The 27,825-nt window shown below is 45.0% G+C and overlaps 2 protein-coding genes across 5 annotated transcripts in view; one reads left to right on the forward strand and one right to left on the reverse strand.

Annotated features, from left to right (window-relative positions):
* Window positions 1-3,514: 3,514 nt before the first annotated feature.
* LOC118226750 (protein shisa-3-like) lies at window positions 3,515-8,220 on the forward strand. The gene is made up of 2 exons (XM_035416591.1): window positions 3,515-4,471; window positions 7,035-8,220. The coding sequence occupies exons 1-2, from the start codon at window positions 4,201-4,203 to the stop codon at window positions 7,670-7,672; spliced, it is 909 nt and encodes a 302-aa protein (XP_035272482.1). The 5' UTR covers window positions 3,515-4,200; the 3' UTR covers window positions 7,673-8,220.
* Window positions 8,221-11,592: 3,372 nt separating this feature from the next.
* LOC118226748 (phospholipid-transporting ATPase IA) overlaps window positions 11,593-27,825 on the reverse strand; it is a 124,560-nt gene continuing 108,327 nt past the window's right edge. For all 4 annotated transcript variants that reach the window (XM_035416588.1, XM_035416585.1, XM_035416589.1 and 1 more), the window contains 8 exons: window positions 26,827-26,905; window positions 25,655-25,716; window positions 25,280-25,336; window positions 24,445-24,552; window positions 18,512-18,600; window positions 17,981-18,073; window positions 14,793-14,884; window positions 11,593-13,102 (listed from right to left, as the gene is read on the reverse strand). In XM_035416588.1, the coding sequence (XP_035272479.1) occupies window positions 13,005-13,102; window positions 14,793-14,884; window positions 17,981-18,073; window positions 18,512-18,600; window positions 24,445-24,552; window positions 25,280-25,336; window positions 25,655-25,716; window positions 26,827-26,905 (678 nt within the window). In that variant the 3' untranslated portion in view covers window positions 11,593-13,004. The remainder of the gene's footprint in view (window positions 13,103-14,792; window positions 14,885-17,980; window positions 18,074-18,511; window positions 18,601-24,444; window positions 24,553-25,279; window positions 25,337-25,654; window positions 25,717-26,826; window positions 26,906-27,825) is intronic.

A 27,825-nucleotide genomic window follows, 5' to 3' on the forward strand; every position in this document is an offset into this window, starting at 1 on the left:
GTACCGTACTCAAAACTACACACGGGAATTATATCTACGACCTTGCACATCTAGTTACCTAAACTTTATGCTACACTGCCACCTACCGGTAGAACATCTTTAAGCAGCATTTAAAGAACAGATTCTTTTACGTAGTAGCGGGCTAAGAAGGTATCTTGGATGTTGTATAAAATCAGGACTGTATTCCGTTGTACTGCATTTAAAAAAGAAAGAAAGAAAGAAAAAAACTCGAAACCCCGAGCCTTCCAGTCTAGAGCTGTGACCTACAGACGTGGACCCTCCTGGCATATGGGCTTTATATCCGGTCTTCTCTCTTGTTCAAGCCTCTGCAGGGAGGTCACTGAACTGTGCTGTTTAAGAGTACCTTCAGCCCAATATGCTTCAATACGTGCAACCTGAAAATGCACCTGGTAAACTGCAGCACAAGGGTTAGCCAATTAAAAATATATCATCGATCTGTTTCTGAATGTCAACCTTTCTTCACATAGACCCAATCCTCTTTTTTTTTTTGGAATTTGCCGCCATTGTTATATATTTTTTTAATCAATAATTGAGGTTTACTTAAGGGCAAAAAAAAAATGTTCTGACAAACAAACCTTCCTCTGAACTCATGGTGGCAAACTTCCAGTGAATAACAACATGCCTTTGGAAACCATAAGAAATCTTCTACATTACACCTGATGTTCAGTGTTGCATAATGAGTGTCACTAGAATGAGTGTCACCTTGTACAACTGCAGATTCTAAAAGTGAGGAGCAAAAACAAGGTGTGAAATACGGTGTGTAGCCAGTATATATACACGGTATCATTTCCTACGCATAAGCTCAGCTTTCCAGCTGTTTATTAATGGTGAAATAGAGGTATAATTAATTTCACCACTGATTGGTGTATTAATGGGATCTCATTGGAGAGGCACTCCAGTGAATAGATTGAGTCAGATGCCAATGAACAGTGTGAATGCTGTTGCATTTTAATTTTGGAGACTGTCTGGAATACCAATATGGTAAATGGCATACGATTGTAACTCTTATCGTGCAGTGCTGCTTTGTTTTGACATTTGCATTTGAAATGGTGACCATTTTGGCTCTAGGGTTAGGCTCTGGCCACATATCTGCCACTGGACACATTCACAGGGGAATATGATGACCTGGTATAACCTTCACAAAGAGCCACCAGCTGTCCACCAGACACAAATATTGTTAATTGTTTTTGTGATTCTCAATGTCACAGAGTACCATAGAAACCTTCGATACTGTACACGTAGACAACAGTCAAGTATGGCTCACAAAATTGGAGCAGTTTTGTGATTCATTTTATCTTCTGTATTAAAACTATTTGGCCACAGGCTATGAAATGGTGAAAGAAAACAAGGGGAATAACCTACCATAAAGAATATTATTGCATTTACTGATGTGTGACTCTGCTTTCAGATTTTTATGCACACGTATCTTTTGTATGCTGTTTCTAGACAATGAGCTTCTCAGGACAACAGAAAAAATGCACCATATTATATTGAAGGGAGGCTCACAGCATTTTAAACACTGAACGATACACTTTATTATCAGATGAAATGAAGTGTGGCTTGACTTTTGAGCACAATTCGAGTGGTCACATTCCAGTTCTCGTTTCTGTTATGTTATGGTAGAATTTCTCAGGCCCTGGGTAAATATAGGGCCAGGTCAATCTGTCCCTGAGGGCCACCCGTTTTTTTATTTATTTTAGAGAAGAAAAGTAGCTGTCATGCTACAAATTCATTTATTTGTAGGTCTCGGATTAATGTCTCATATAAACAATGAGGAAAACATGAGCGCTATGCCACATAAGGTACATGTTTCGAGCTGTGCGTATAAGTCAAGCAACTAAGTAAAGATGTGCTCATTAAACAAAAGTATTTTAGCTTTGCTGCTCATGTATCATACCAACAAGTCAACACCTTGGCTCATGAAGGTTATTCGTTTTATATTATTGTATTTCTTTCACTGCTTGCGGGGAAATCAATGGGGCACAAAATTCAATATCTGATGTCCGATTAGAGGCCTTTTTTCCACAAGCGGCTTTTGATTGCTGTTTGGGTCATCTGATTATTCATTGACTCAGACATGTCATAAAATGGTGTGATTTTATAGCCTTGACAAAGACCAGAACATCAGTCAATAATCACCTGTATTTGGAGAAGGTATTAACCATACAATGAACTTAATTTGCCACAAATAAAGATATTGGCCAAGGAGATCATCAGTGAAATAAATAAGAGGCAGCTTGAAAAGCATTTCTTTTGCATGGTTTATTTGTTCCAAACATGTCAGAAACCAATATTATGGTGAATACTGCTGATCTGTGAACCTTGAATGGAACAAGCAATGTACTTTCAAAAACCTCAGGTAATTCAATGACCTGTCCTGTCTGTTCAGAATTGGGATTAGACAATCTATATATTAAAAACACATGCACATAAATAATTGTTTACTCAATCAATTATTTTATATAGTTTGTGTCCCATTTAATGGACCTCGTCCCATTTAGTTTAGGTGTGGATTAATTGTGCTTTATGTGGTCAAAAATGACCCGCAAGGGGAAAACGCAGTCCGTAACGTGACGGATAATCAAATATATTTATTTCATCATAACAACACCCATTTTACGCAATACTTGATGAAAGCAATCAAACTATGTTTCAGATAACCACAAGAGGGCGCATTCATCAAAATATTTGCATTTCAGAACTCCAACATGAGCTGACGTTAAGGGCAGGTGCAACGGACCACGCAAGGACGGCTGATTGCATTTTTTTTTTTTTTGGCCACCCTGTTATATGTTGAAAAGGTCAGTTAGTGAAAAATGAATCCCCCCTGTAATTAAAACAAGCACAACGAATGTCATTAGTGTTAGAAAAATAATTTTAAAAAGGCACATCAATTCTAATATCCAATTCATTACATTCTATGGGCTGCAGAAGCCAAATAAGTAATAATTTTCAACGTTCAGATAAAACTATTTACATTCAGAACCGGAATTATAATATATTATAGATACCAATCGTTTCAATAAAATAGTAAACGGCAGCCTGTATATGTCCATTTAAACATTTTTTATGTAGACTTACTCAGACTTAAAACATCTCCCTCCCCGTTCATATCTTGCAATTACTTCATCTAATGTTGCTAAAATATTGCAGCTAAAATTGATAAACCAATTTTGAACAGGCTATAATTCCAAATAAAACACTAAATACTTTAACGAAGAAAATGATGAAGTGAGTAAAAGTTCAGTGTGAAAAACGTACATTGTTCTGGTTGCCTTGTTCTATTAAAATGATTAAAGTGAATACAGTTAAGCAGGTTTTGCACTTCGAGTTTGGCAAGGACCTGAAATAATGCCGCACAAAAATAGTGTACCCCACAGAGGTAGACTAAGTTTACATGGCCTTAACATGGATTTCTCATTACCATCCCCTCCTCCAAGTTACTCCGCAACTTCCATACTGCGCTCTAATGAAGCCTGTGAATGCGCACGTCAGATGCAACAAGCGGCGTGCGCGTGTCCAATGCGCCCACAAAAGACATCAGCTTTGAAATGGTACTGGAGAGTACCAGCTCATTGCTCCACGAGGGTTGCGCGAAGGAGTTTCGAAACAACTGGTAGGACGTACAGTAGACGGCACCACTTCTTTTTAGAATAAAAGTACGAACAGAACGAGAGATCATGAAGTAGAGAGGAAACATATAAAACATCGGACAACGGGAAGACTCTGTTTTTTATTGTGTCCCGACCGAATTCGAAACTGCTACCGCGCAAGCTGTCAAAGACAGCCTTAACTTTTACGTTGCTTTGAATGGAATTCTTAGCATGTACTTTATCGGATTGTTGGTTGCCTAGGGGGAGAGGTGACACCATCTCTCTGTTATTATTGCATTGTTAAGTTGCATTGTAATTTTAATTTCTTAAAGGCATGTTGTAGAGCATGAAAAGCGCTTTAGTAAATTGTCGAGTAGGGTATGTTCTCAGTAGCCTACACTTTGTTTGGATTTTGAACTAGTTTTTTTTATTTTAAAAAAAATATTTTTTACAAATATAAGTGCAAACTCGATCGATTGGTACATTTTCTGTAGCCTGTTTCAATATAGAACAACAACAAGCGAGTCCAAGCCGAGACTGAATAGGTGAATACAGTTGGACCGAGAGAAAACCAGCATCTCCCGGGATGGTGCGCTTGCTGAACTGTCTCTTACTGGGGTACTTTACATGGCACATGCGGATATCCGACGCACAGGGAGAGTACTGCCACGGCTGGCTGGACAGCAATGGGAATTACCAAGAAGGATTTCAATGTCCAGAGGACTTTGACACCATGGACGCGACCGTATGTTGTGGCTCCTGCTCCCTCCGATACTGCTGCGCGGCTGTGGACGCAAGACTGGACCAGGGGAGTTGTACAAATGACAGAGAACTAGAGGACACTGAGTTTGCTGCACGTAAGTTGCCTACAATCATATATTCATCAAATTCATATTTCATAGATGATGCTACCACTTATAGTGGAAACAAAAAAATAAGTAATTATTTAGTTTCAAACTATATTTTGAAGTGCCAGCAGCAGAAGTGGGACATTCAATGTGGGACACTGTCCGACATTCAGGTGAAATTTGGTTCACCTTTCCATCAAAATTGCGGTCTCGAAAATACGACAGTATTTCTTAGCAGCGTTAAAATGGTCTAATGTTAATATTATGATTAGACCCATTGCCTTTGTTACAGTGGTTATTGTTAAAATAAAAATTTCCCAAAGCGGCGGCAGCAGCAGCAGAAGCAGAAACAACAACCACAACAACAACAACATTAACAATTTGTGTTAGTCAGTAGTAGAAGATTAGTTTTTAAGAAAAAATAAAAACAAAACAAGAACAAGAAAATAAGCACCACAAGAACAAGAACAACAGCATCAGCCAATTAATAGAAACAAATACTGTCAAGTTGGGTTAAAAATTATAACAGAATTAAGGTGAAAAAGATGAGAAACACAGGCGGGCGACGCAAAGTATTTCACTGTTTTTGTAAAATTTGGCTATACTAGATCATTTTTAGTATAAAAATGATCTAGTATATTTCAATCTGCTAATATCACACCATACATTTAAAAACTGAATTCAGTGAAGAAACAGAAAAAATAAATCTTTTTGAAAGTATCCTAATGTATGTGGCCTATTGTTTAACTTTAGGTAAGTTTGCAGCCTAAATATTCGCATTGATCAAATTAAAACTCAGCGACGTAGGGCCATTATATATTCAAACTATGATTTGTCTATTGTACAAATAGCAGGCCTTTTTTAGTTGTTGCTCGTGACAGAAATCGGACCACGCCTATTAGCTGAGCACGGTCTTCAATTTAAGCGTACAGTTATGTTTATACATTTTCAAACAGGACCCAAATAAAACTTTTGCAATTGGCTAAGGAACCCGAACAAATATTTAAGTAGGCTATATTACCTATTAATTAACTTAGTTCTGTTAGTCACAATAGATCTTCTGAGTCACTGTTTAGACGTATGTGTAGTTAAGTTTTTAGTTGGTTGCATATTAATCTAGCAATGGCATGCATTTCTGCTGGGATTCACTACGTTTCTTACTAAAGTTTGTGAACCTCCCTGTAGCCTTAATGACGGATTAATTTATTTGATTTTTTAATAGGGCTTGAACCTGACTGCTAGTGTGACATACCAACCTGGCCTAAAATTAAAAGGATGAAAAAGAACATGCAAAAGGGTATTTCGAACTTTATTAACCAAGCCTAGCGCTAGTCTGGTCACTGGGGCCAAAATCGCAGAGTATAGGCTACGACTACACTTGCTGTTTTATTTAGCCTATGGAAGTTTTATTTTGATGAGTGATTAATTAGCTTATACTCTTGAAAAATAATATTTACACACACTAAAAAGAACCGTGGCACTCACATGCCAATTAGAGGAGTTTGAAAAGAATTTCAAACTCTGACAAATATGCTATTAAGTACATTCAATAGCCCATAAAAGATTAACGGGTTTGCACGTACTCAGGTTCAAAGTGTAACATTTGTTAAATTGAACATGCAGCACTGTATTGGCATTAAAAACAGACCCAACGTGTCAGTTCTTGTTTCATTGATGCTTATACAAATACTACTGTTGAGTTTTCTTGGCCATCTGTTTCCTGTACAAAGAAATATGAATATCATTATTTTTTTTCAAGCATCTATTTCAGAAAACGACCGTTTGCATATGAGTCGTTTAATCTAAACCTTAACTCGTTTTATGCATACAATACAACTTTTACTGACTAATCTGGTACATAATTTTCATCACGGAGTGAAACAATAAAAACAACGTACTTGTACATTTCTAATAGGCCTACATGAATGTAAAAAAAGGAAGGACGTGTGTACATAGACTATATGTGACCATATTGCCAATATTAGTACAGTACAAAAAATTAATTTGAAATAGCTTCCTAAAATACAAATAGGAACAGCTTACTGTACACATCTCTAACTCAAAATTTCAGTTGTATTTTGTGAATTTTGCCTTAAATTAAACAGATGGGAAAACACAAAGTGAACCCCTTAATCGCTTATTGGTAAAATATGAGAAATGTTGAAAAACCTTTTCTCTCCCATACAACTATTGTATTTAGTTTTACTCAAAACTCACCACTTTGACTGAGTCAATGCTTAAATAATATACTTTATCAGAGAGTACTCTGGTCTGTGTACAATATTGATAATACACTTTACTCGTAATGAGTGAACTGACCTATTCCACGTTTCATTGTGTGAGCTATCAACGCATCGATTGCCACCATCCATAGTCTTGCATGTTATTTAGATGTTTCTAAGCCAGGTGATTCATGTTCACATTAGCAGCGGCTGTAACAAAACTAGTCAAATTGTTGATGAAAACAAATTCTAAATTCGAATGGGTTATTCCTCAGTTGTATTAAATTGAAGTTGACTCTTCTGTTAGCGTGTGTATTAGCTGCTGATGTAACGGTCCTGCCCTTCCGCAGAGCCGATCTACGTGCCCTTCCTGATGGTGGGCTCCATCTTCGTGGCGTTCGTGGTGGTGGGCTCCCTGGTGGCGGTGTACTGCTGCACCTGCCTGCGGCCCAAGCAGCCGGCGCAGCCGCCGATCCGGTTCTCGCTGCGCAGCTGCCAGGGCGAGACCATCCCCATGATCCTGACGGTGGCCCCGCCCAGCCAGCGCACACCCTCCCGCCAGTCCAGCACCGCCACCACCAGCTCCGGCTCGGCGGGCGGCGGCGGGTCGGTGCGCCGCTTCTCCCTGGGGCGGGCCGATGCCGGCGCGTCGCCGGGGCAACAGCAGCAGCAGCAGCAGCACGGGTGCCTGGTCTCCGCCGGCCCCCCCACCCCCTCGCAGGCCCAGCCGCAGCCCGCCCTCCTGCCGCCCCCGCCGCCCCCTTATGCCACCCCACCCTGCGGGCAGGGCGCCCTGTCCCACTCCCACACCCACACCCACTCCCACGCCCACGCCCACGCCCACGCCCATGCCCAGCTGCAGCTCCACCAGCCCCTGCACTCCGGCCCCGGCGGCGCATTCCTCCTGCCCCAGCAGTACTTCCCCTACCCCCTCCAGCCCGAGCCCTTCTCCGGCGGGAAAGGCTTCGCCGACTTCGGGCAGAGCTGACCGCCATCGGTGGACGGGACCAGGGGGAGAAAAGGACCCGTCCTCTGGAAGCCTCCTCCTGGACGGGACGCAGAAGAGGGGTCAGGAGGCGCTGGCTGCTTTCGTTGACGGAAGAGGAGCCGGAAGGAGGATCAGGAGGAGGACGGGGTCGTCTCAGAGTGTCCTGGGGCGGACTTTCCCTGTTTATAGCATATAGACGGGGGGTGGGGGGAGAATTCTGTGCCCAACGCAAACGCAGGCTAGTGAGCCGATTAGCAGGTACTGAAGAAAAGGAGTTTGATGGAAGCTCAGTACTGCAGATGAGGTGTCCCAGAGGATGCTGGGAAAAAGATGGACCCATTGCAAGTAGGAGTTGGCACAGGGCACCAGAGACTGAGCAATTGAACGCTTGTTTCTATGGAGAGGGCGGCTTTTCAGAGGGATCTCCATTCGTAATTCCCTTCTAATGTACAGTACCACATGCACCTTTTCCACATTCTGTAAACAGGATCTGCAGTCCCACTTCTGCACTAACGGTTGGCCTGAATTTCAACACAGGAAAACAGCAGTACAATAACACTAAGCGAGCCACAAAAAGCACAACCTGCTATGCAGGAACAGAGGGATGCCGTGATGCTCACTTCGCACTGCTGGTTGGCTTGGTGGCAGATGTCAAGGAAAAGAAAAAGACCAGAGACTAAATATGAAAATGTGATGCAGACAATCTCAAGACTTCACAATAGAAATAATGGCTAACGGAAGTCTATTTGAATTGTGCAGGACTAATATTAACATGCAGGGGAAATGGTTTAAGTGTTTTACTAACTATCTGGGGAAGAATTCAGTAACTGTATCAAGTGTTTTGTTTGGACTAATTCAAAATATAACAATAATCAAAGAAAAGCATTTACCATCTCAAAATTTGTGTTAGCATTTACTGGTGGTTTGGGTGCTTACATCTGTTTTTTTCAGCATTTGTCTTACTGAAAGAACAGCTTGAGAACAATCGTGAAAACCTAAATACTTTAGAAACAGAACCTTTAATTTCATTAAAATGAAGGATGGAAAAATACATCTTATTAGGGTTACAGTTTATGCCCCCTAATTAAGTTTTTATTTAATAGTTTTTGACAATACTTGTGCCGATAATTACTGTAGCAAATACCGTGGGTAGTTTGTTGGAAAAGTTCTCCATTCTTAATTTTGTTTTTAACTTGACTTGAGATATTAGGCTATAATCGCGTTTCAGTTTGTGGCATACCATCAGTAATGAAATTAACAAATTAATTCCTGTTTTTTGCAAATAGGGAAATACTTTCAAGTAAAGGGCGGATGCAGAGAAGGTAAAGACTTTGGAAAGCTAACTGTAATTAGCCCGTGTAGGAACCAGCACTCGTTTGTCAACAGAGTGGGATAATTAACGAGGTTAATGTGAAGAACTCTGCCTCCATTTGTCAGCTCCTTTGTTTTCTCCTCTGTTTGGGATCTGTTTCTTTCCACACACGCTGTGCGGAAGAAAAAAAAATGAGGCGGATTTTACTTGTCAGACTCTCGCGAATTCTTGCGGCGTGAGGAAATAATGGCAATGCGCATTTCTCAGCCTTTTCAACACCGGTTTAGCCCGGAATGGAATGGCTGTGGTCAGCAGCCGAGCCGTACATGTGTAGCTTTACACGGTAAAGAATTAGCCCTTTATGCCTGAATGGGAAACGTAACTGTAAATGGGCTGCAGCTGCTGCCTGCAGATTAGCTGCACTGTAGGCGTGAAATGTGATTTATGTGATTTAGGCCTACCTGTGAAGTCCACAGGTAGGCCTAATGTTTTATTAATTGAGTAGATTCTGGGTGTGATAGTTGTGTAAAGCGAGCCCGCTGTTGCTCTAAATTTGAAAGCTAAAAGGAAAGACACACGAACGCAAACAGAAGCAGGCTATTTTCCCCACTTGTAAAGTTTTTATTTCAGTAGTCCTTCATGGCAGTTAAAGACAGAACATTTAAAATTTGCAGTCGCTACATGCAGAAGAATCACAACAGAAGCCAAAAAATCTGTAAGTCGGGACGAAAAAGGACGACGAAAAAAACAACAACCAAACGACCAAATCGAATAAAAAGTGCAATTTTTTCCCCCCTCCTTCCACGCATCGGTCACCCGGGGGAGAAACAGAGAACTGTTAACACTGAAAAACCCAGTCATGCAGCCACAGACTTTCACAGACACACGGTTTAGGAAGCAATACACGGCCTAGTCCATCACACACTTCCTGTGTCCAGTTCATGCCTCACTTTCACATCAGAGGACTAACATTCAAAGAGTTTTGGAATCGTCATAGAAGGTCTGACTAGACAGAAATTCTATATAGAGAAAAAAAATAGTATTCCTTTTTTTAAAAATCTTCTTTTAACAAGCAAAAACCACAATGCCTTGATTCAGAAAACAACACCAGATATTTCTTGTCAGATACATTGGTTGCACTGGTTGTGTGAAGTAAATATATAGATATATATATATATTTTTTTTTTTGAAAACTTTTACAAAAAGATTTAAAATTCTGAAATGATGCATCCCAAGACACACTGTCAAAAGTTAAAGCATGCTTTTGACCACAACACACGGCCACTTGCTTACGGACACGCAGCGGGAATACAACGCGTATGCGACAGGAGTAACAGACGTTCGAGGTTCCAAAGGGCGACATTAAACGTTCAGTGTTGGCTTGGAAAGATGACCCCCTCGCTCGCTCCATCACACTTGTTTTTGAGAAGGGGGGTGGGAGGGGGGTGGGGGGTGGGTACGAGGGCCCGGGTGCCGACCGAAACCCGTGAATCTGTGGCCATGCAGTAGCTGGGAGACACCCGAGGGTCATGCACACAGAGCAGCAAACGTGCGCTAGTGCACACTCACCCACGCAGACACATGCACTGACACACTCACGCACACACACGAGACACGCACTGACACGCTCACGCACGCACACAGACACACGCACTGACACGCTCACGCACACACGCAGACACATGCACTGACACGCTCACGCACACACAAGACACACGCACTGACACGCTCACGCACGCACACACAAGACACGCACTGACACGCTCACGCACACCTCACGCACTGACACGCTCATACATGCACACACACGCACTGACACGCTCATACACGCACACACACGCTCATGCACGCACACACAAGACACACGCACTGACACACTCATACACGCACACACTAGACACACGCACTGACACGCTCACGCACACACACGTACTGACACGCTCATGCACACACACACAGACACACGCACTGACACGCTCACGCACACACACAAGACACACGCACTGACACGCTCACGCACACACACCCACAGACACACGCACTGACACGCTCACGCACACACACCCACAGACACACGCACTGACACGCTCACGCATGCACACACATACTTGCACACGCACACTCATGAACATGTACTCACACACACACACCTCCTTCGCACACATGCGTACACACGCACTCCTGGACGGACCATTACCTACAAATAAGACAAGGAAGAAGCAAACACACCTGCTTTCTGAACTCACCCACAGGAACACAAGCATACTAAATACAGCAACCTATCTCCCGTAGGGAGAGAGAACACATAGACAAAGTTGACCTTAATAATAATAATAATAATAATAATAATACCACCATTCACACAAAGTATGGTATGACATTTGTCAGTCTGGAAAACAAATGAAACAAATACCCAAATGAGAGCACAATCCATACAAAGCACGCAAATGTAAAATGTGTACTTGATCGATATAAAAATATGACTATCAAGACACTGTTATCGTGTACGGTCGACACCTGTCAAATCCGCCCCACCCCAACCGCCCTCCTAAGCTAATGGCACTTATGTTTCCAGGGATGTACTCTGCATTGAAAGACGTTTTTTTTTCGAAAAACAGAAAGAGGGCCGTGTATGAGAAAAGTTCAATGTGGTGTCCCGGCCCTAAACCCCCAACCCACTCTCGGTACTGCCGTTATGTATTTTATTTAAAAAGTGCCTCGCGGCACCCCGGCAGCCCGTGAACAGAGCACCCATGTCCCACATCGGACAAAACCGTCCCATCGCAGCCGTATTGCAGTGTACAGGCAAGGGGGCTCAAAGACAGGTTTTCTCTTGCCTTTTGGGTGTTCAGTCAAAGCTGAATAGTGACGGCCTATTTCATCTTAAATACTTTCTGTCGGGGAAATATTCTGGTAGGCACTGTTGTGATAGTTGCAGCCAAGGAACGTGTGGAATGAAATGAACTGTTAAGAGCAACCGAAGCAGTGTACGAAATGGTTTAGATGCAAAAACAGGTTCACGACTCTAGACTGTGACTTCCGGAAAGAGTGGAAAGAAAATGAACAGACAGGCACTATGAAGGCCCACAAATTAAATGACCATAGTCAAGTAGAATGCCACACATAAGGCCTTCAAGGCTTGGTATAACACCACATATTTTACATAACATTGAGTGCAAAAAGAAAAAAAAACCATTTAAATAAATGTATCACAAGAATGTACAGATTGCGGAGGTTCATTCAACACGAGAATCCCATTCTGGAGTGTCAGAACAATTCGGTAGGCTTTCGGATTGTACATAAAATATTTGAGTTAAGATTTTAATATTTCAAGTTAAAGCTGCATCTGTGAATGTCAGATTGCAATCGAGACAAAATACTGCGCACACGTTTTTGTTCTTTGGCAATCTAGACTTCAGAGTTATTAATTTTCAGATTCCAATTTTTCGTGGAGTGTGGTGTCTGAACCTCCAGGAAAAAAAAGATGAATTTTCTTTTGCATCTCATTCTCTCATTTTCGCCTCCTCCGACGTGGGAGTTCAAGTCAAGAAACCTTCATTGCATTTAACATTTACTCACTTTCCTGTTAAACCATAAAAGAGCTCTTCAGCAAAGCCCTCTAGGTTCATTTCTGAAAATACTCAACATGAGCCAACAATATATAAAAAAAAAAAAAAAACTAAAACTGAAACAACAAAAAGTACCTCACACCTTTTGAGTGCTAACGGGGTAGAAACCTCAGACCACAGATTGGAACGTAGGCTCAGTGCTCACGTCACAACAACAGAAAGTGAACGTGTTTTTTTAAATTTTTTTTTGTAAATGTTCTCGTTTCTCGCAATTCCCCCTTTCTCGCCCCTCAAAATCCGCCTCTTTCGTTTTCTCTCTCTTTCTCTGCGAAAAAAATAAGAGCACAAGGAAGCGGACGCAACTGTCACTTCCCGTTGGCTTTCTCCGACGCGCCCGCTGTAGGGTGCTGCGCTTCAAGTGCGGGTGTCCTCCCGGGGGGTGGGCGGGGCTTCACCACTCCTCCGCCCGCTGCTTGGTGGTGTCGTACGCTCGGATCACCTCTGACTGGGACACCACTCCGTTCTCGTCCTGAGAGAAAGCGTAGCCGTCTGTGGGGGGGGGGGGACAAACGCACACGTCAGCTGATGGTCCTCGGCTGCACAGCTGCAGTCAGCACTCTCTCTCTCTACGAACCCTCCATCAGAATCACAGGATGAACAACAAGCCTTGTTTCCCGCCCAAATTTCTCATTAGCTGTCGCCCGTGTTCCAGACGTTTTCTTGAAATAAATTAAAGAAATGCTGAAGGCTTCTTGTTCGTATCAGTCAAATGCGCTGAATTGTTTCAGAGAGTAATAACAAAACATTTAAATGCTCTGGCATCATAATGGACAATTTAAACTTGAGTGTCTTCTTAAAATGCAGCAAATCATTTGTATCATGTGCAGGCTGCTCTCTCTCACAGCAAATTTCACTGCTCTAAAAGTGAAAGGGTTTCTGCTGTGAAGTTGTAGCAGAATGCAGTGTATGTGCAGCTGATCTGGTTTCCTGGGTAAGTTGTACATAGATGGTCTCAGCTGAGGTGAGGGTGTCGAGATAAGGGAAGCACAAACAAACACGCACCACAGCAAAATGTGACTAGACACTCAGCTCTACGCTTTCATCCATCCAATTATTGGTCTCGAATTAAAGCCAACATTTACCCGCCCACAGATGACATCACAATGCCCGGGGTCAAAACCCATAGGCCCTTCCAAAAGCCAGGCCATCGTCAACCGTTTGGGGGTAAGATTTACACTTTAATCCTGAGCCAATGACCTGCCACATCAGCACAGCAAAGTCAATAAACTGATCCTTTTACTTTCAGGTTCAAATCCGTCTTTGAACCTTTGCATTGGGAGTACTATCACCAGACCTTTCAGTCTGTCTACCACACCCACACTGCTACGTTTTCTTACCTACCGGACATCCTCGGGTCTGTGGCCCTCAGACTCACCTTTACCCTTTAAACCTTGAGTGACTCGGTCACTCCCTGCATGTCTGCAGGTGTGTGGGAGCGGCCAGTGAGAGGAGTGCATTGTGGGAATGACAGTGACACGTTTAACATTCCAGCAGTTGGGAATCACAGTTATGTCCATACAGTACCACAAAACACCAAAGGGGAAGAGTCCTAACTACTGTCACATATACGGTAGGGGGACAGCCTATCAGACACACACATAGACATATGAAAGATGGTCATGAAGCCCTGCTTTGTGTGGTTGGACCTGATATGTATTGAGCCTGGAGCTGGGCCCCATCTATCTGAGCATGTGTGGTTCTGACCCATGTGCTGCACCAGCTCTCACTGTTACAGAGTCCAGCCTGCAAGTGATAATGGGAGCCAGAGCCAGTCTGTGCCGGTCGGCCCCTGGTAATAACAACCACAGCCGTTACTCCCTGCTGGTCAGTGTGCCTGAGTGCATCTGCATGTGTTTTTGTGTGTGCGAGAAGTGTTTCTTTTAATGCCTTTTTATGCTTTGGTTGTGTACCTCAGGGTGCCTGACTCATTTGGCTACATGGCATGCCCAGCAGTCATGCCTACAGATCCATGAAGTAATAAAACAGCAATGAGCCCTCCAGCCACATGGTACGTCTGTAGGGTACCATGCTTGTGAAAGCCCATTCATTTATATGTGTATGTGTGTGTGTGTATGTGTGTGTGTGTGCATGTGCGTGCACTTGCGCGTGAATGTGTGTGTAAGTATAAAGGTGTGTGGTCGTGCATGTGTTTACGCACGAGAGAATGAGTGAGACTTACGGAGCAGGTTCTGTTGCATGGACTCAGAGCGGTACATGGAGGCGGTGTTCTTCTTGAACACGTTCTTCAGAAGCTGGGCTCTCTCCGTCAGGCTGCGGAGCGACACACACACACACACACACACACACAGTTAGCAGGGAGCGCTTCAGAGAGACTTAATTACCCCCATGCCTAAACACCTCTGGGGAGCAGAGCCAACTCCTGCGGGCTCCTGAAGAAGAGATCGAGCCACATGCGCAGGGAGAGTAGGGAGATATATAAACGGCTCTGTGATGGTTCAGCTCTTTGAGCTGGGATAGCAGCCAGAAGGGCTCAGGTTCAGCATCATTAAGGATTAAACGAAAACTCAAAACATCGCAGTAGCACCTGCGATAAATCCTGCAATAACGATTGACACATTTAAATATAAAATGTCTGAGGCAAGGTGTTTTTCTATACATCAATCCTGTGAAGGAAAATGGCATCCATAAGTTCACTGTGGTGAGCGAACTGACCAGCGAACCTCAAGATCAGAATTACCTGTTGCTAGAGCCAGCTATCGGGTTTTGTGGCCATAAATAAGACGTTTAAAATTGTCAGAAGCGATTACAGGATGGGGGTGGGGGGGTGGGACTTTTTTGGCGATCGTGGACCGGGAAACCAGCACAAGGACAATAGTGTCGAAAGCGCTATTGGCGCCCTCTAAATACAGCACAATTAAACATGCCTTTAAAAAAAAAAAAAAAAAACATTTAAAAACTGAATTGTGTGGCCCCCAGATGGTTGTGGCCCTAAATGACCGTGTGGAGCACTTATGCCAGCAGCCAACTCCGCCTGTCGCCCATTTGGAAGCAAGCAGGCCTGAATCTAAGGGCATCTACAAATACAGTCTGGCAGAAAGCCTGTTATATGCTTTCATTCCTTTTGACAGAAACAAATACTATCCACTCCACCAACACCTCCAATATTTGTATTCACGTCAAAACAGAAAGTCCCCAGGGGTACACGTTTAACATTTCTTTATACCCCGCCAGAGAGTAACTGTACACCAACGGTAATATTAATGACAAATACCCAATCACTTTTTCAAAAGACAAGAGCTAAACAGTCTTAACCAGACACAGACCAGTTCCTAAAGCCGGGCCAATTTAAACATTACGCACTACAGGCATCAAGTGCAGCACGCGACCGGAGTCCTCTTTCCCCCCATCATTTAATAAACCACTTATAAACGTTATTTAATTAATCACTTACAACAAAGCAATATTATCCCTCGAGGGCATTAAGGATGATCATTCAAACCTTCAGTATCACTGATGCTCAAGCCCAGTTAAACAATACTACAGCTGATATACTGCTTTCACAAACTCACACAAGTATCAGTTCTGAGACCGGATCAAGTCCAGAGGCTATTGGGAGTAGCAGACTATGGGAACACAGGCGAAAGTGATTATTTCGGAGAATGTGGGAATAATAGCTTGCAACCAAACAAGAGCGTTAAAAAAGCAAACAAGCGGAGGGGGAAAACCTGGGAATCCGGGCGATCAGGGGGGGGAGCGGTTGTAGAAAAGTGACACGGACAATATACAAAGCATTAGGTCTATCCTGGTGTTGAATCAGGGGTCACCACGACCATTTCTCAGCCTCGCAGAAGACCATACTCCAGCCATTAATCAGAGGCGAGCACCAACCGTGAAGAGAGAGAGAGAGAGAGGGAGGGAGGGAGCGAGAGGCGTTTTTCACAACAAAACTGAAGGCTAAACAATTTCAGCCAAAACCGGCGGGCTGCTATTCATCACGCGATTACGGTCGCGCTGGTGACAGACGGAGGAAGTCATGGCTCCTGACCCACACCCCGCAAACTGACACTTCTATTAGTCAAAGAGTTCTGGGACACCGGCCCGGTGATGCAGTGAGCATGAGGCAGCCACAGCCTGCTCTCACCACTGAACACAGATAACAAAACCCAAAGCCACGCCAGATATACCACAGGGTATATACCCATTTTATACATATTCCTCCTCGTTTTATTTTTAAAACAAATTTATCACATCTATACTGTGTCCAATTTATATAATTATATTGCATTCATTGAATTCATTTCATCCAGTTATTTAGTTGTAATGGCAACAAATACTTTCCAGGTGCACTTTTGAACACTGCAAAAATCTCAACTAACATCCAAGAGCAACACCATGGAAAGAACACAACACTGCTACTCTCTTGACACCTTTCTCTTAGTGGGGAAATCCCTTTGAGACAAATGACCTCAACGCCTGCTCAAATCCAGCTAATATGTAGTCCATCATGCTCAACCGTAAAACGCATGCACAGCAGCAGCTAAGGTTGAACGTAGTGCTTTGTTATGTTGGAGCTGGGACTTTTTTTTGTCTAAAAAGCCTCCAGTCTGATCCTAATGCCTTATGAAGGAAAGATGACAAGCATTTAACCATAAAAGTGAGAGTGGAACGCCACAGTGTGCCCTGACAGATCTGGCCATTGAACACTGGGCACACGCCCTCGCCAGTTCAAAGCGTCTCAAACGAAAAGAGCACGAGCAAAAGTGAGCACTGCCCCATCTCACGCCCACCTGAGCCAAAAGTGTAGAAATTCCCATCTGCCACTGCGGTCTTTGAGCTGCAACAGACAGTCGCTAATTCACGGACCATTTCAAGGGGCTACATTCAGTTCGTAAGGGGAGACTGAATAAAATCAAGCGTTCCTTGATGGTTTTTGCCTCTCCCCTCCACCGGCACTCCTCACGGAGGCCCTCAGCATTATAGCTGTTCTGCCTGCCAAGTGACCGCCTGCTAACGGGCTCCAAGAAACGCGCAAAAAATAAATTACCTCCATTACCTTCGCAGTATGGAGAGAAAGCTCGCAGCTTTAGGGCAATTATGGCTCGCTAAGACAGAGAAATTACATTTCCAATCCTGCAGAGTTAGAGGAGAGTAGCAGAACACAGCACCACAGGAGGCTGACTGGGAAAACAGCGGTGATGTAGCGAGCACGCATAACAAGTGGGCTGCACCTCACATACACACACACACACACACACATGCACACATGCGTGCGCACACACACATTGAGTGAAAACTACAGTGAGTTCTAAACGCAGCCATTCTGTACAGAAGAGCTGAAGTAGGATTGTCTTGGTGGGAGTAGGATGGAAGTAGGAAGCAGGAAGAAGGAAGTAGGAAGCAGTTTACCTCTTCCCATGAACCACTGCACCAGGGTCCTGAGACTTTGCCTCCAGTTCCTGCACCTCATCCACCAGGGTCTTGAAGCAGGACCTTTTTACTCTGTGGGAAACCATCAATCGCCACAAGATATTAAGAATACAGATACATGCACAGACGATAATTAGAAGGAAAGAACCAAGGCACTCATTCTAATATGTCTTTATTTTTAGAAACACGTTCATGAAGAACGGTTAAAAAACACTAACACCTTTTGGCAAAGAGCGCCTTCGTCAGGGTGCAACAAAATTAGGGCAATACATAACAGCCAAGTCGTTTTATACATTCACAAACACTTTAACTACAACCATTCCAGACAACTTTATTGCCTATGGGGGATTCGAAAACAACAATGTGAGCATTGTTTGCTCAGCTTTTAAAAATGATGTCATTTCATTATGCTCCAGAAGGCTTAAATGAATAGGTACCCTTGTTAAGTGATCATATTGATGTTATTGTAGCATATGTGATGAAGGAGGGACCATGAGAGCAGGTACTCACACTTTGTACAGCACGTCAAAGACCAGGGAGGTCACGGGAATGAAGAACAGCCCCATCCAGAACACTCCGGAACTCAACATCATGTACTCCTGCAACACAGCACAGATGACCTCAACACTTCAGACTCTCTTCCCAGCATGCTTCCCTTTATCAATAAACTGAAAGGTTTATGGTAAAATTATAAGTGGACAATTCAGTGTGCCTAGTATCATTGGAGTGATAAGTCTCTCAATGTGAAGGGTATTGCTGCAAACCCACCAAACCCACACACACTCTTCAATCTTATGAAGCACTGCCCCTCAGGCACAGGATCTTTTCAACTACCAGTCATTTCAGAATCAAATGGAGATAGAAAGGTGCTGAAAACAGTGCATCTCACCGGTAAAATAGAATTTCTTTGAGCTTTTCCTCTCAATTTTATTCAACAGTTTTATAGTTCATCTCGTATTTCACTGCTGTAAGGAAACTGAATATGCTGAAATATATCGTAAGTACTTCACAACACTATAATTAAAATGCACTTAAATACCTCAAAGTAGCAAACTTTTGAATGTTAGCATATTTATGGTGAAGTTCAGTATCTTATTTATATATGTTTCATTTTCGGTATCATTTATTTCCATAGTTTTCACAAAAGGAAAATAAAACATCATACGAGGACTGTGTAATTCCATTAGGCGATGATGAAGGACGCAGACGTACGGTGTCACTCTCTAAAATCATAAGCTCAGCCTGCTATTTCGGCACAGCGCCGCTCTTTCCCTCAGTTCTCATTTAGGAAGCAGGCTAAATTCCGAGCGCGGTGATTGAGTCCGACTCGGAAAAGGGCTCGGAACGCCATCCCCCCCCGGCTCCGTTAATTAGCACCGGGGGAAGCGGACGGACAGGGAAGGGGAAACGCTCATTCCAACCGAACCCCGCGGACTCGGGGGGCGCTCCGGGGGTGAGAGTCGCGCGCGGCCAGCCCTCCCTCTCCGCGTGTTTGCTTTGGCCCGGCGCACAGAAACGATCAGTCGTTAAACGCCAGAGAGCGAAAAGCTTGTCCCTCGACGCAAACTGCGGAGCGTGCTCGAGCCGCTTGTTCCGACTGGGGTCCCGGACAAAGCCCTCCCTGTCCTCCCTTGATCCGATCTCCCCGGGGTCCCCGTGCGCACGGACCGGTGTCGCGGGTATCAAAGGTGTCAGGTGTTTTGCAAATTAGGTAATCTGTCAATCGTTGCCAGAAGACGTACTTTGAAGGCGGGAAAAAAACCCACAAATCATCCAGAGGAGGGGTGTGGGCCAGCCCGCTGAGAACAGACATCACGTTTCCTACAGGCGTCCAAGTAAATATACGGAGCGTAGTGAGCAAACAAAAAATCACCTGGGAGACAAATATGTACTTGTTTGCAAGAAACATATCCGTGGCAGAAAGGCACGCGAAGAGTCATCTCGCAAAATTGTTGTCTCAAAGATTTACGAAAACTGAAATCTGAAAACGATCTGTTTGAAGTTACTGAAACGCTAGAAAATAAAAGCTGAAATCCCAGAGACACATTCTACTGCAACCAACAAAGACAGCAATCTGCCATATTTTTTCTGATATCAAATATACCAAAGCATTTTTAACTGGGTCTAGAATAAGTAATGCATTTCTCAGCTCAAGTACTATTAGTGCTCAAGTGAATAAGTGAAAAAATGCTTCAGCATCGAGGTATCATGATTACCGTATTTTTTCTGCAATTATACATGAGAAGTGCAAATGCTTTTGGAATTGAGGTGGTACAGACAGATGTGTTTGGTAGACCTGATTTACCCATGCCCCTGGGAGCTGGGGCACAGGGGGACCGGCTTTTTTGGGGGAACCATCCCAGCTGGCCTAGCGAGAGGACTGTTACGTCTGCGGCTCCAGGGCGGCTATGTTTTCTTGAGACTTCAGCACTCTCAGTGCCCACCACTGCCCGGCCACACAGACACACAGGCTTGTTTTTATACCCAATACACCTTACACAGACATACACACAATCTCTCTCTCTCTCACTCTCTATCTCTCTCTCTCTCTCTCTCACATACACAGACATACAAACAATCTCTCTCTCTCTCACTCTCACTCTCTCTCTCTCTCACACATACACAGACACATATACTCTCTCTCTCACACACATGTGCAAGCACACAATCTCTCTTTCTCTCACACACACACATGCACACGCACAATCTCTCTCACACACACACACACACACACGCACACATAATGTAAACACATACACCTTCACAAACACGCCACCATACGAAAAACTCACAACCTCACAAAAACACGCACAAAAAACGTCTTTCCCACTTCTTAATCATCTCCCTCCCTTTCTGCCGACCTCTGCTTTCCTTCCCGAGCAATCTGCTCTTCTGTCTTCAGTCCTTTCTCTGTCCCGCTCTCCTTCCCTCCCTCTCTGTCTTTCTTTGTTGTGAGCGAGCGCACAATCAGCATTCCGGGACGCTCCCTGCCCCGAGCCGGCTCGGGGGGCGAAGGGAGCGGTCACGGTCAAGTGGTTCGGACGAGGGAGCGGCGGCGGCGGCCCGGCGGTTTTTATCTCCCGCGGTGCGTAATATATCGCGACCCCGGAGAAAACCGCGGAGCCGGGGGTTCCGTCCGGGCCACACTCCCCTCATCGGTTATCTCGCTGATAGGCTGATCACTGTGATGCACCTATCACAGGTCTGCTCCAGGTCTCCGGCTGCATTTAATCCCGTCACTGCTGATGGTGCCGACTCAGCCCCATTAAACGCTTACAGGCCGAGCCGCTCCGACCAAGTCATTCACAGTTCAGCTAAAATAAATAACGCAGGATTACAGCGAGACCCGTTCTGGAAAACAGTGATAAACCCCGCTTGAGAGGGGGGGCGATAAGGAGACAATTGCGCTCACTCACTGTTAAGCATTCCCCTGCAATCCTGTCAGCACTCTGTTAAACACAGAAACTGTCAATCCTCGAAACAACTGTTCATTTACATTCATTAAGGAACTGACCGAGTGCAAGTTCAGCCAATTTCAGAAGAGGGTGAAAAAAGGTGATACTGTAATCACTTCACATAATACCTCATAATTATCTCCACTGCTGAATAACAATAAGCTATTGTAATATCGCCTGGGTAAAATTAGCGGTGCGATTGGGCATGCGATCCACGCTCGTTTATGGCTGCCTGGCCATGATTGACAGGAGAAGCAGTGATTGCGGTGATCGGCTGATTGCGTCTGGGTCCCGAAAGAGTCCAGAAGTGATAACATAGGTGCCGGAATGTTAATTCCCTCCATTGTGATGGTAAACGTGAAGGGGGAACAATCCAGACCTGCTATTCACCCCGGTCTGGGCCTTCGGCTTTAGAAACCAGCCGCACCGATTCAGAAAAGCCAACTAACTCCTCCTCCTCCTCCGCTCTCTGTGTGTCATATCTGAAAGAACGTCAGATTTCTCACCCCTTTTATATCTGTCCCCGGCTAATCCGAACCGTCGAGACGCGGGGCTGACATTGGCCGTAAAGATCAAGCCTCTTTGTGGGGGCACCCCCCCCCCCCATCACCCTCCCCTTTCATTTCTGTATCGGTGCCCACCGCCACTCAAACCAGCCCTCCTTCCCCTTTTGGAGGGGAGTGTGTGGTGTGGTCCGGTTCCTGCCGACCAGCTGGGAAAGGACTGGGCCAGGCACCTTGTACAATGGACTGGAACAGGGGGGAGACTGTTCTGATCTGGGGGGGGGGGGGGGGGGGAGGGAAGTCTGCTTCTGCCAAGAATGAAGGCCCCCTCCAACTTTTTAAGGCTTATGCAATCAGATGGATTTTATTCAAAATGGAGTGTGTGTGTGTGTGTAGGGAGGGGGGGGGGGTGACTCCTTAGGGAATTGTGCGATATCCGAGCATCCAGCTGCATTCAATATCCACTGCGAAGGGGAGACCCCCAGCACCCCTCCCGGGTCCCTGGAGTCCCCAGTGCACTGTGAGGAATTCTAAATGTGTTTACCCCCGCGATGGAAAACAAACCCCGTCACTCTCAGGACACTGCCCCCCCTTACCCCATACCCCCCCCCCCCCCCTCTCCGGCTGCCTGGAAGCAGCAGAATACCTCCAGCGCTTCGGAACGTACTCCTGCATAATACAGCAAAGATTTACATGCTCCCTCAGTGGGAAAGCCCTGCCAGGAAAGCACATGCAAATAATAAAGACAAAAACACACACCTGTGCGCGTGCACACACATGCACACACACACACACACGCGCGTACACATGCACATGCACACGCACACGCACACACACACACACACACACACACACGCACGCACACAACACAATGCACACACACTCAAGCATGCACAGGTAATCCTTTCAGGGCGACTCTGACGAGACTGCCATCTCGATGACTCCGACCACACACTGCGGTAACACTGAGGGTCAAAGGTCACAGGGCTCGAGGCACTACAGGAGAAAACTGCTCTTACTGACTGTCCCACTCACCTTCAGGGGATGCAGTCACTTAGAATCCCAACATGATCCTTGGTGCATTCCCACATCCGCATCCTCATCATTATCATCATCATCCTCATCCTCCTCCTCCTCATTATCATCATCATAATCGTCAACGTCACCACCATCGTAAACTTCAACACCAATTTAGCCCTAATGCTCCCCAGGTTAAAGCCTAAATTACATTACATTACATTACATTACAGGCATTTAGCAGACGCTCTTATCCAGAGCGACGTACAACAAGTGCATTAGTTCAAGGTGCAGAGGTGCAAAAGAAACACTAGAGTGAAGTAAAGATCGTAGTGCCAGAAGTGACCACATAGATCAGGACTCCAACCCTGTAGAGTAACCTGTTCAGCAAACAACAATCCTGCCAAATACAAACTAGCACTGAAATCACAGAAATCACAATCTGCCTCCATGTTCTCCTGCTTCCAGACGACACATTCAGGGGCTCCATTAAATCGGCAACCAATGAGATTTATGGACCCGGAGTGAGCGGCTCGACCACAGAGTCAAAGGGGCTGTGAAAATGACTCAGGCACTTCTTAAAGCGGGACTCGCTCACTTTGAACACACCGAACGAAGGAGCCCAGCCAATATAAGACACGGTAGACGTATCGGAGGCCCTTTTTCCTGTGGCTTACATAAAGCTAAATTACGTGTATTCCCATAAAACTCCGAGCAGCTTCCCCGAGTTCTAACTTCCGCTGAGTGTTTTACGGGTCTCCTTGGGGGGGCGGGGTGGGGGTGGGGGGGGGTGGTGCTACTGGATTCGTTCCGGCGCTGGGACCCGCGCTCCCTCTTTACGACCCGCGGCCTGGATCTGTTTTTCCGACTGCCAGCGTTGCACTGACCCCATCGCCGGGGAGACTCTGACGAGAGCTAAACGGCGTTCTCAGACGTTCCTCCACCGATCGAAGCGCTTCTGCCGGCAGCACGCGGCCACTGGTGTTTAGCGGCTAAGCGAGCGGAGCGTGGATCTCAATCGCGTGGAACGCCACATATTGGCAGGCTTGAATTATCATGGGGAATCAATACAGAGAGGCCGCGCGGAGCCTGCTCTAAATTTAGAATCAGCTTGTTTATCTTGTTTTTGTGATATTTTTGCTTTGACAATACCCTTGTGGGTTAGTTACTGTGTATTTTTGTGGTCAATCTTATAAAGTTTAGCTATTATATAAATAGTTGATGAACACATAAAGAAGAACAATAATGGTGAAGGGTGACTTCCTGAATTGTGACCATAAAAGGAGGTCACAGTTGGACAATGAGCCAATGGCTGTGATTCTATTGTAAGAAAGCTAGAAGATCCCCAGGTAAGGCTGACGCATTTGACATGCCAGCATAGCAGAACAGTACCCATCATGCCATGCTGTAAGAGCAGGAGTATAGTGTGGATGGATGGGGACGTGGAGGGGTGGGGGGGTCTACTTACCTCTCCAGACATGTCCGGAGCCAGGGGGATGAGGGGCCACAGCGAGGAGTACACCACAAAAAACACCACCCATAGACCGATGCTGCCCCAGATGGCGATGTGACTGAACTGGGGGGCAGACGAAGGGTGTCAGCGCATCACATCCATTCTGCTTCACCTCATCATGCCTCTTGAACATCCACACAACCTTTCTGCAGCATCACATAACGACTCATATATCACCATGTAAGAAGATTTCCAAGATCTATTCAACCGTTGTCTCTACGTTGCTGTGACACCATTTCTGACACTAAAACATTACTGCTCACAAACGCTTTTTAGCTCGCCACATCAAACATACATGAAAAAGGATTCGTACTTCTATACACTGTGTTAGCATCTGTTACGGTTACAAGAAAGACAAGGTGGTGTAGAAGAGAGGAGAGGGTTCAAAGAAGGGAGGAGAGGAAGAAAAAAAAACCTCAGGGTTTCAACTCTAAGAAAGATTTATATTTCCGATGACATTTGAAGAATAAATGTATACATTTCAAGGGTTTATTTCTGATGCAATATTGAGGGCTACTTTTGTGAGGTGGAACTACATTTTGATGCACATTAAAGGTTGCTGTAAATGTTGCGTTTCATTTTGGCAGTATTTCACTGACTTTTCAAGGGCAGTAGAATATCTGAGCACTTGACTTTTCCATGACTTTCTGTGATAAAACTATTTTTTAAAGATTTTAAAGGGCCATGATAATCTTGAGAAAAGGACAGGGAGATTCAGAAATGATAGAGGACAGGGAATTGTGGGTAAAAAAGATTGCAGTGAAATAACTTTGCAGTAGTCTATACACACCATAGTCCATGAAGAAGTCTCGAGGCCAGCTTTCAGACACACCGTGATGACCACAAACTAGGAGAAGAACAGAATTAAGCCACACAAGAACAATATTTATAACACAATTTGTCAAAATATCAAATTTAGACCCCCTCCCCCAAACCTGGATCATTCCTACTCGTCTTGCCCGATTAAAGTGGTCAGACGCTCATATAAACCCAAACCCCAACTTGAAAATGTCCCAGCATCACTTAAGTACACGCAATTGACTCAAAAACTTCTCGAGCCAGAATGGCGCAATAATGACACCTAAAAAGGAAAACAAATGACCGATTCTGCACTGAGGCAAATGAGACCACCTGGGGTTCAATGCATAAACATCCGATAACTTACCGTGTAAACCATGTTTCCTAAAAGGAGGTAGTCGGGCGTCCGTCCATTTCCAAACACCGTATCTGTCAAGAAGATCAACATTCCGGCTTTTAGAGAGCTCATCGTTTCGGGACTACAGTTCCCAGTCGACTGCAAAAGGTTACGGAGGGTATGCCATTAATAGGAGGAAACAATCGACAGTGTAAACTCCGAACGTAAACACTCGGGCGTGCGCGCGAGACGGTGCCCCTAATGGAGGACTAATGAACCGTCGCGCAGGACTCAGTGATGGAGAAGTGACGAGCTCGGCTGTAGCTGAAGGGGAACTAAAACACTGTTAAGAGGCACCAGTCTTTGTGCTCCGGACAAGTCAAACACTCTTCTTTTCTGCTGCAGTGGAAAAAAAGCATAGCTCCACTAAACGTGTACTGTATATTCTCACAAATTTCCGTGACACATTAGCTTGCATCTCACAGAGACAGAGTCAGTTCAATTAGTCAATGTCAACAAGAGTGTTTTAAAAGGAACATGCCAATTTTGTTTCAACTGCTACGTATTATTTTAACGCCATAAAAAACAAGACACGTTTGTGACTGACAGGGAGGAAGGCTTCATCATTCAGAGGGCTGAGTGTGCTGGAACTCTTTTAAAGGGATTTAAAACAGGCTGTCAGTCACAGACTGGGACTTCCTGTTTTGTTTTGCCGAACACGGAGCCCTGTGTGGTCTTTCAGCAGAAATTCCCATCACACTCCATCTCTGCTCTTCAGACCCCATTCTTCATTCCTGTGCTCTTGTTGCTGGTGCCATTTCTTTTTTTTTTTTTCTTTGGGAATTTCAAATACTCAGAATGTGTGATTGGAAGGAGGGGGTGGGGTGCACCCAGAACAGCGAATGGAAAGGCAAATTTTAGACAAGGTAAGTGTCTTGCCACTTAACCTTCATTGCGACCCCTGTACACATAAACACAGACAAAGACACACACACACACACACTCACATGCGCACACTCACACACACACATGCACGCATGCATGCACACGCAAGCACATGCACACACACACATGCACACACACACACACGCACACACACACGCACACACGCACACACACCCCCACACACACGCACACACACACACCCCCACACACACACACGCACACACACACACACACGCACACACACACACAGAACTCACCGTGCCGGAAGGCTTGCAGCGGGACCCAGAAGAGGATGACGGAGTGGAAGAGGCCGTTCAGACAATGGGCCCAGAAGACCTGCAGGGGAGAGAGCAGGGGAGAGCCATGGGAACCCTGCCACTGACCAAACGGGGAAGGGCGACCTCCGACCCCAGCCCCTTTAGAATCCCTCAGCGCCCCATAAGGCCCGGATTTGTAAGGCCCCGGGAGAGAAAGCACCCCCACTGGCAGGCACTTTGTATCCCGTGCGGCTACAGGGCGGGACGGGTGCGTGCGGGTCCGCCGAGAGCGTCCACCGCAGAGGTGAGGGGGAAGGGCGGCCATTTTAACTCTCTGCATTTTCAGCAGCCTACAACATTTGGGCCGAGAGACAAAACAGGAGCCTTAAACTAAACCAGGAAGAAAAACATCGCATTCTCCATATCGCACAACAAACTGCCTTGTTCGCAGTTCACTAAAAAAGGCGGGCAGAGATTGCCAGAGCTTCGGTCCGGTGCGGCCAGCACAGGCAATGTAGTGTGCGTACGTGTGAACTTTTATTTTGTTGATTTTTAAAATCAATACTCGGTCCCCAAAGCTAGCCTGCTTCGAATGTTTCAAAAGCCGCGCGCGCAACGGGCCAAAGAAAACAGCGATCGGTGATGTAGCGTGAAACAGCCGTGAAATCAAATCTGCAAAAACTCAGATTTTTAAATCCCCGTCCGCCCTCCATGGCCCAGTTCATTCTTTTCACTCGACAAATTTTCCATTCAAAATGTACAAAACTCAATGGATTAGGAAAGATACAGAAAAGCAAAGCAAAAAAATTTATGACAAAAAAATAATGACAAACAAACCTGTAACTAATTCAATTTCATGCTCCAAAAACAGGCCCACAAGAGTGGAATCACAACATTCATTAACATGGAGATGTTATTCGGGACAAATAATGAAGAACAGCAAAGCAACAGTGAAGGAAGCCAAACCATACAGTAGCACACATTGCAATGTAGCTACAT

Source organism: Anguilla anguilla, chromosome 5, assembly GCF_013347855.1.
Source record: "Anguilla anguilla isolate fAngAng1 chromosome 5, fAngAng1.pri, whole genome shotgun sequence".
Classification (NCBI taxonomy): domain Eukaryota; kingdom Metazoa; phylum Chordata; class Actinopteri; order Anguilliformes; family Anguillidae; genus Anguilla; species Anguilla anguilla.

Excerpts from the sequence above, each read along its gene's own strand:
- LOC118226750 (XM_035416591.1), top strand. The coding sequence starts at position 4,201 with ATGGTGCGCTTGCTGAACTGTCTCTTACTGGGGTACTTTACATGGCAC. Across the intron at positions 4,472-7,034 it reads GGACACTGAGTTTGCTGCAC|AGCCGATCTACGTGCCCTTC; the intron begins GTAAGTTGCCTA and ends GCCCTTCCGCAG.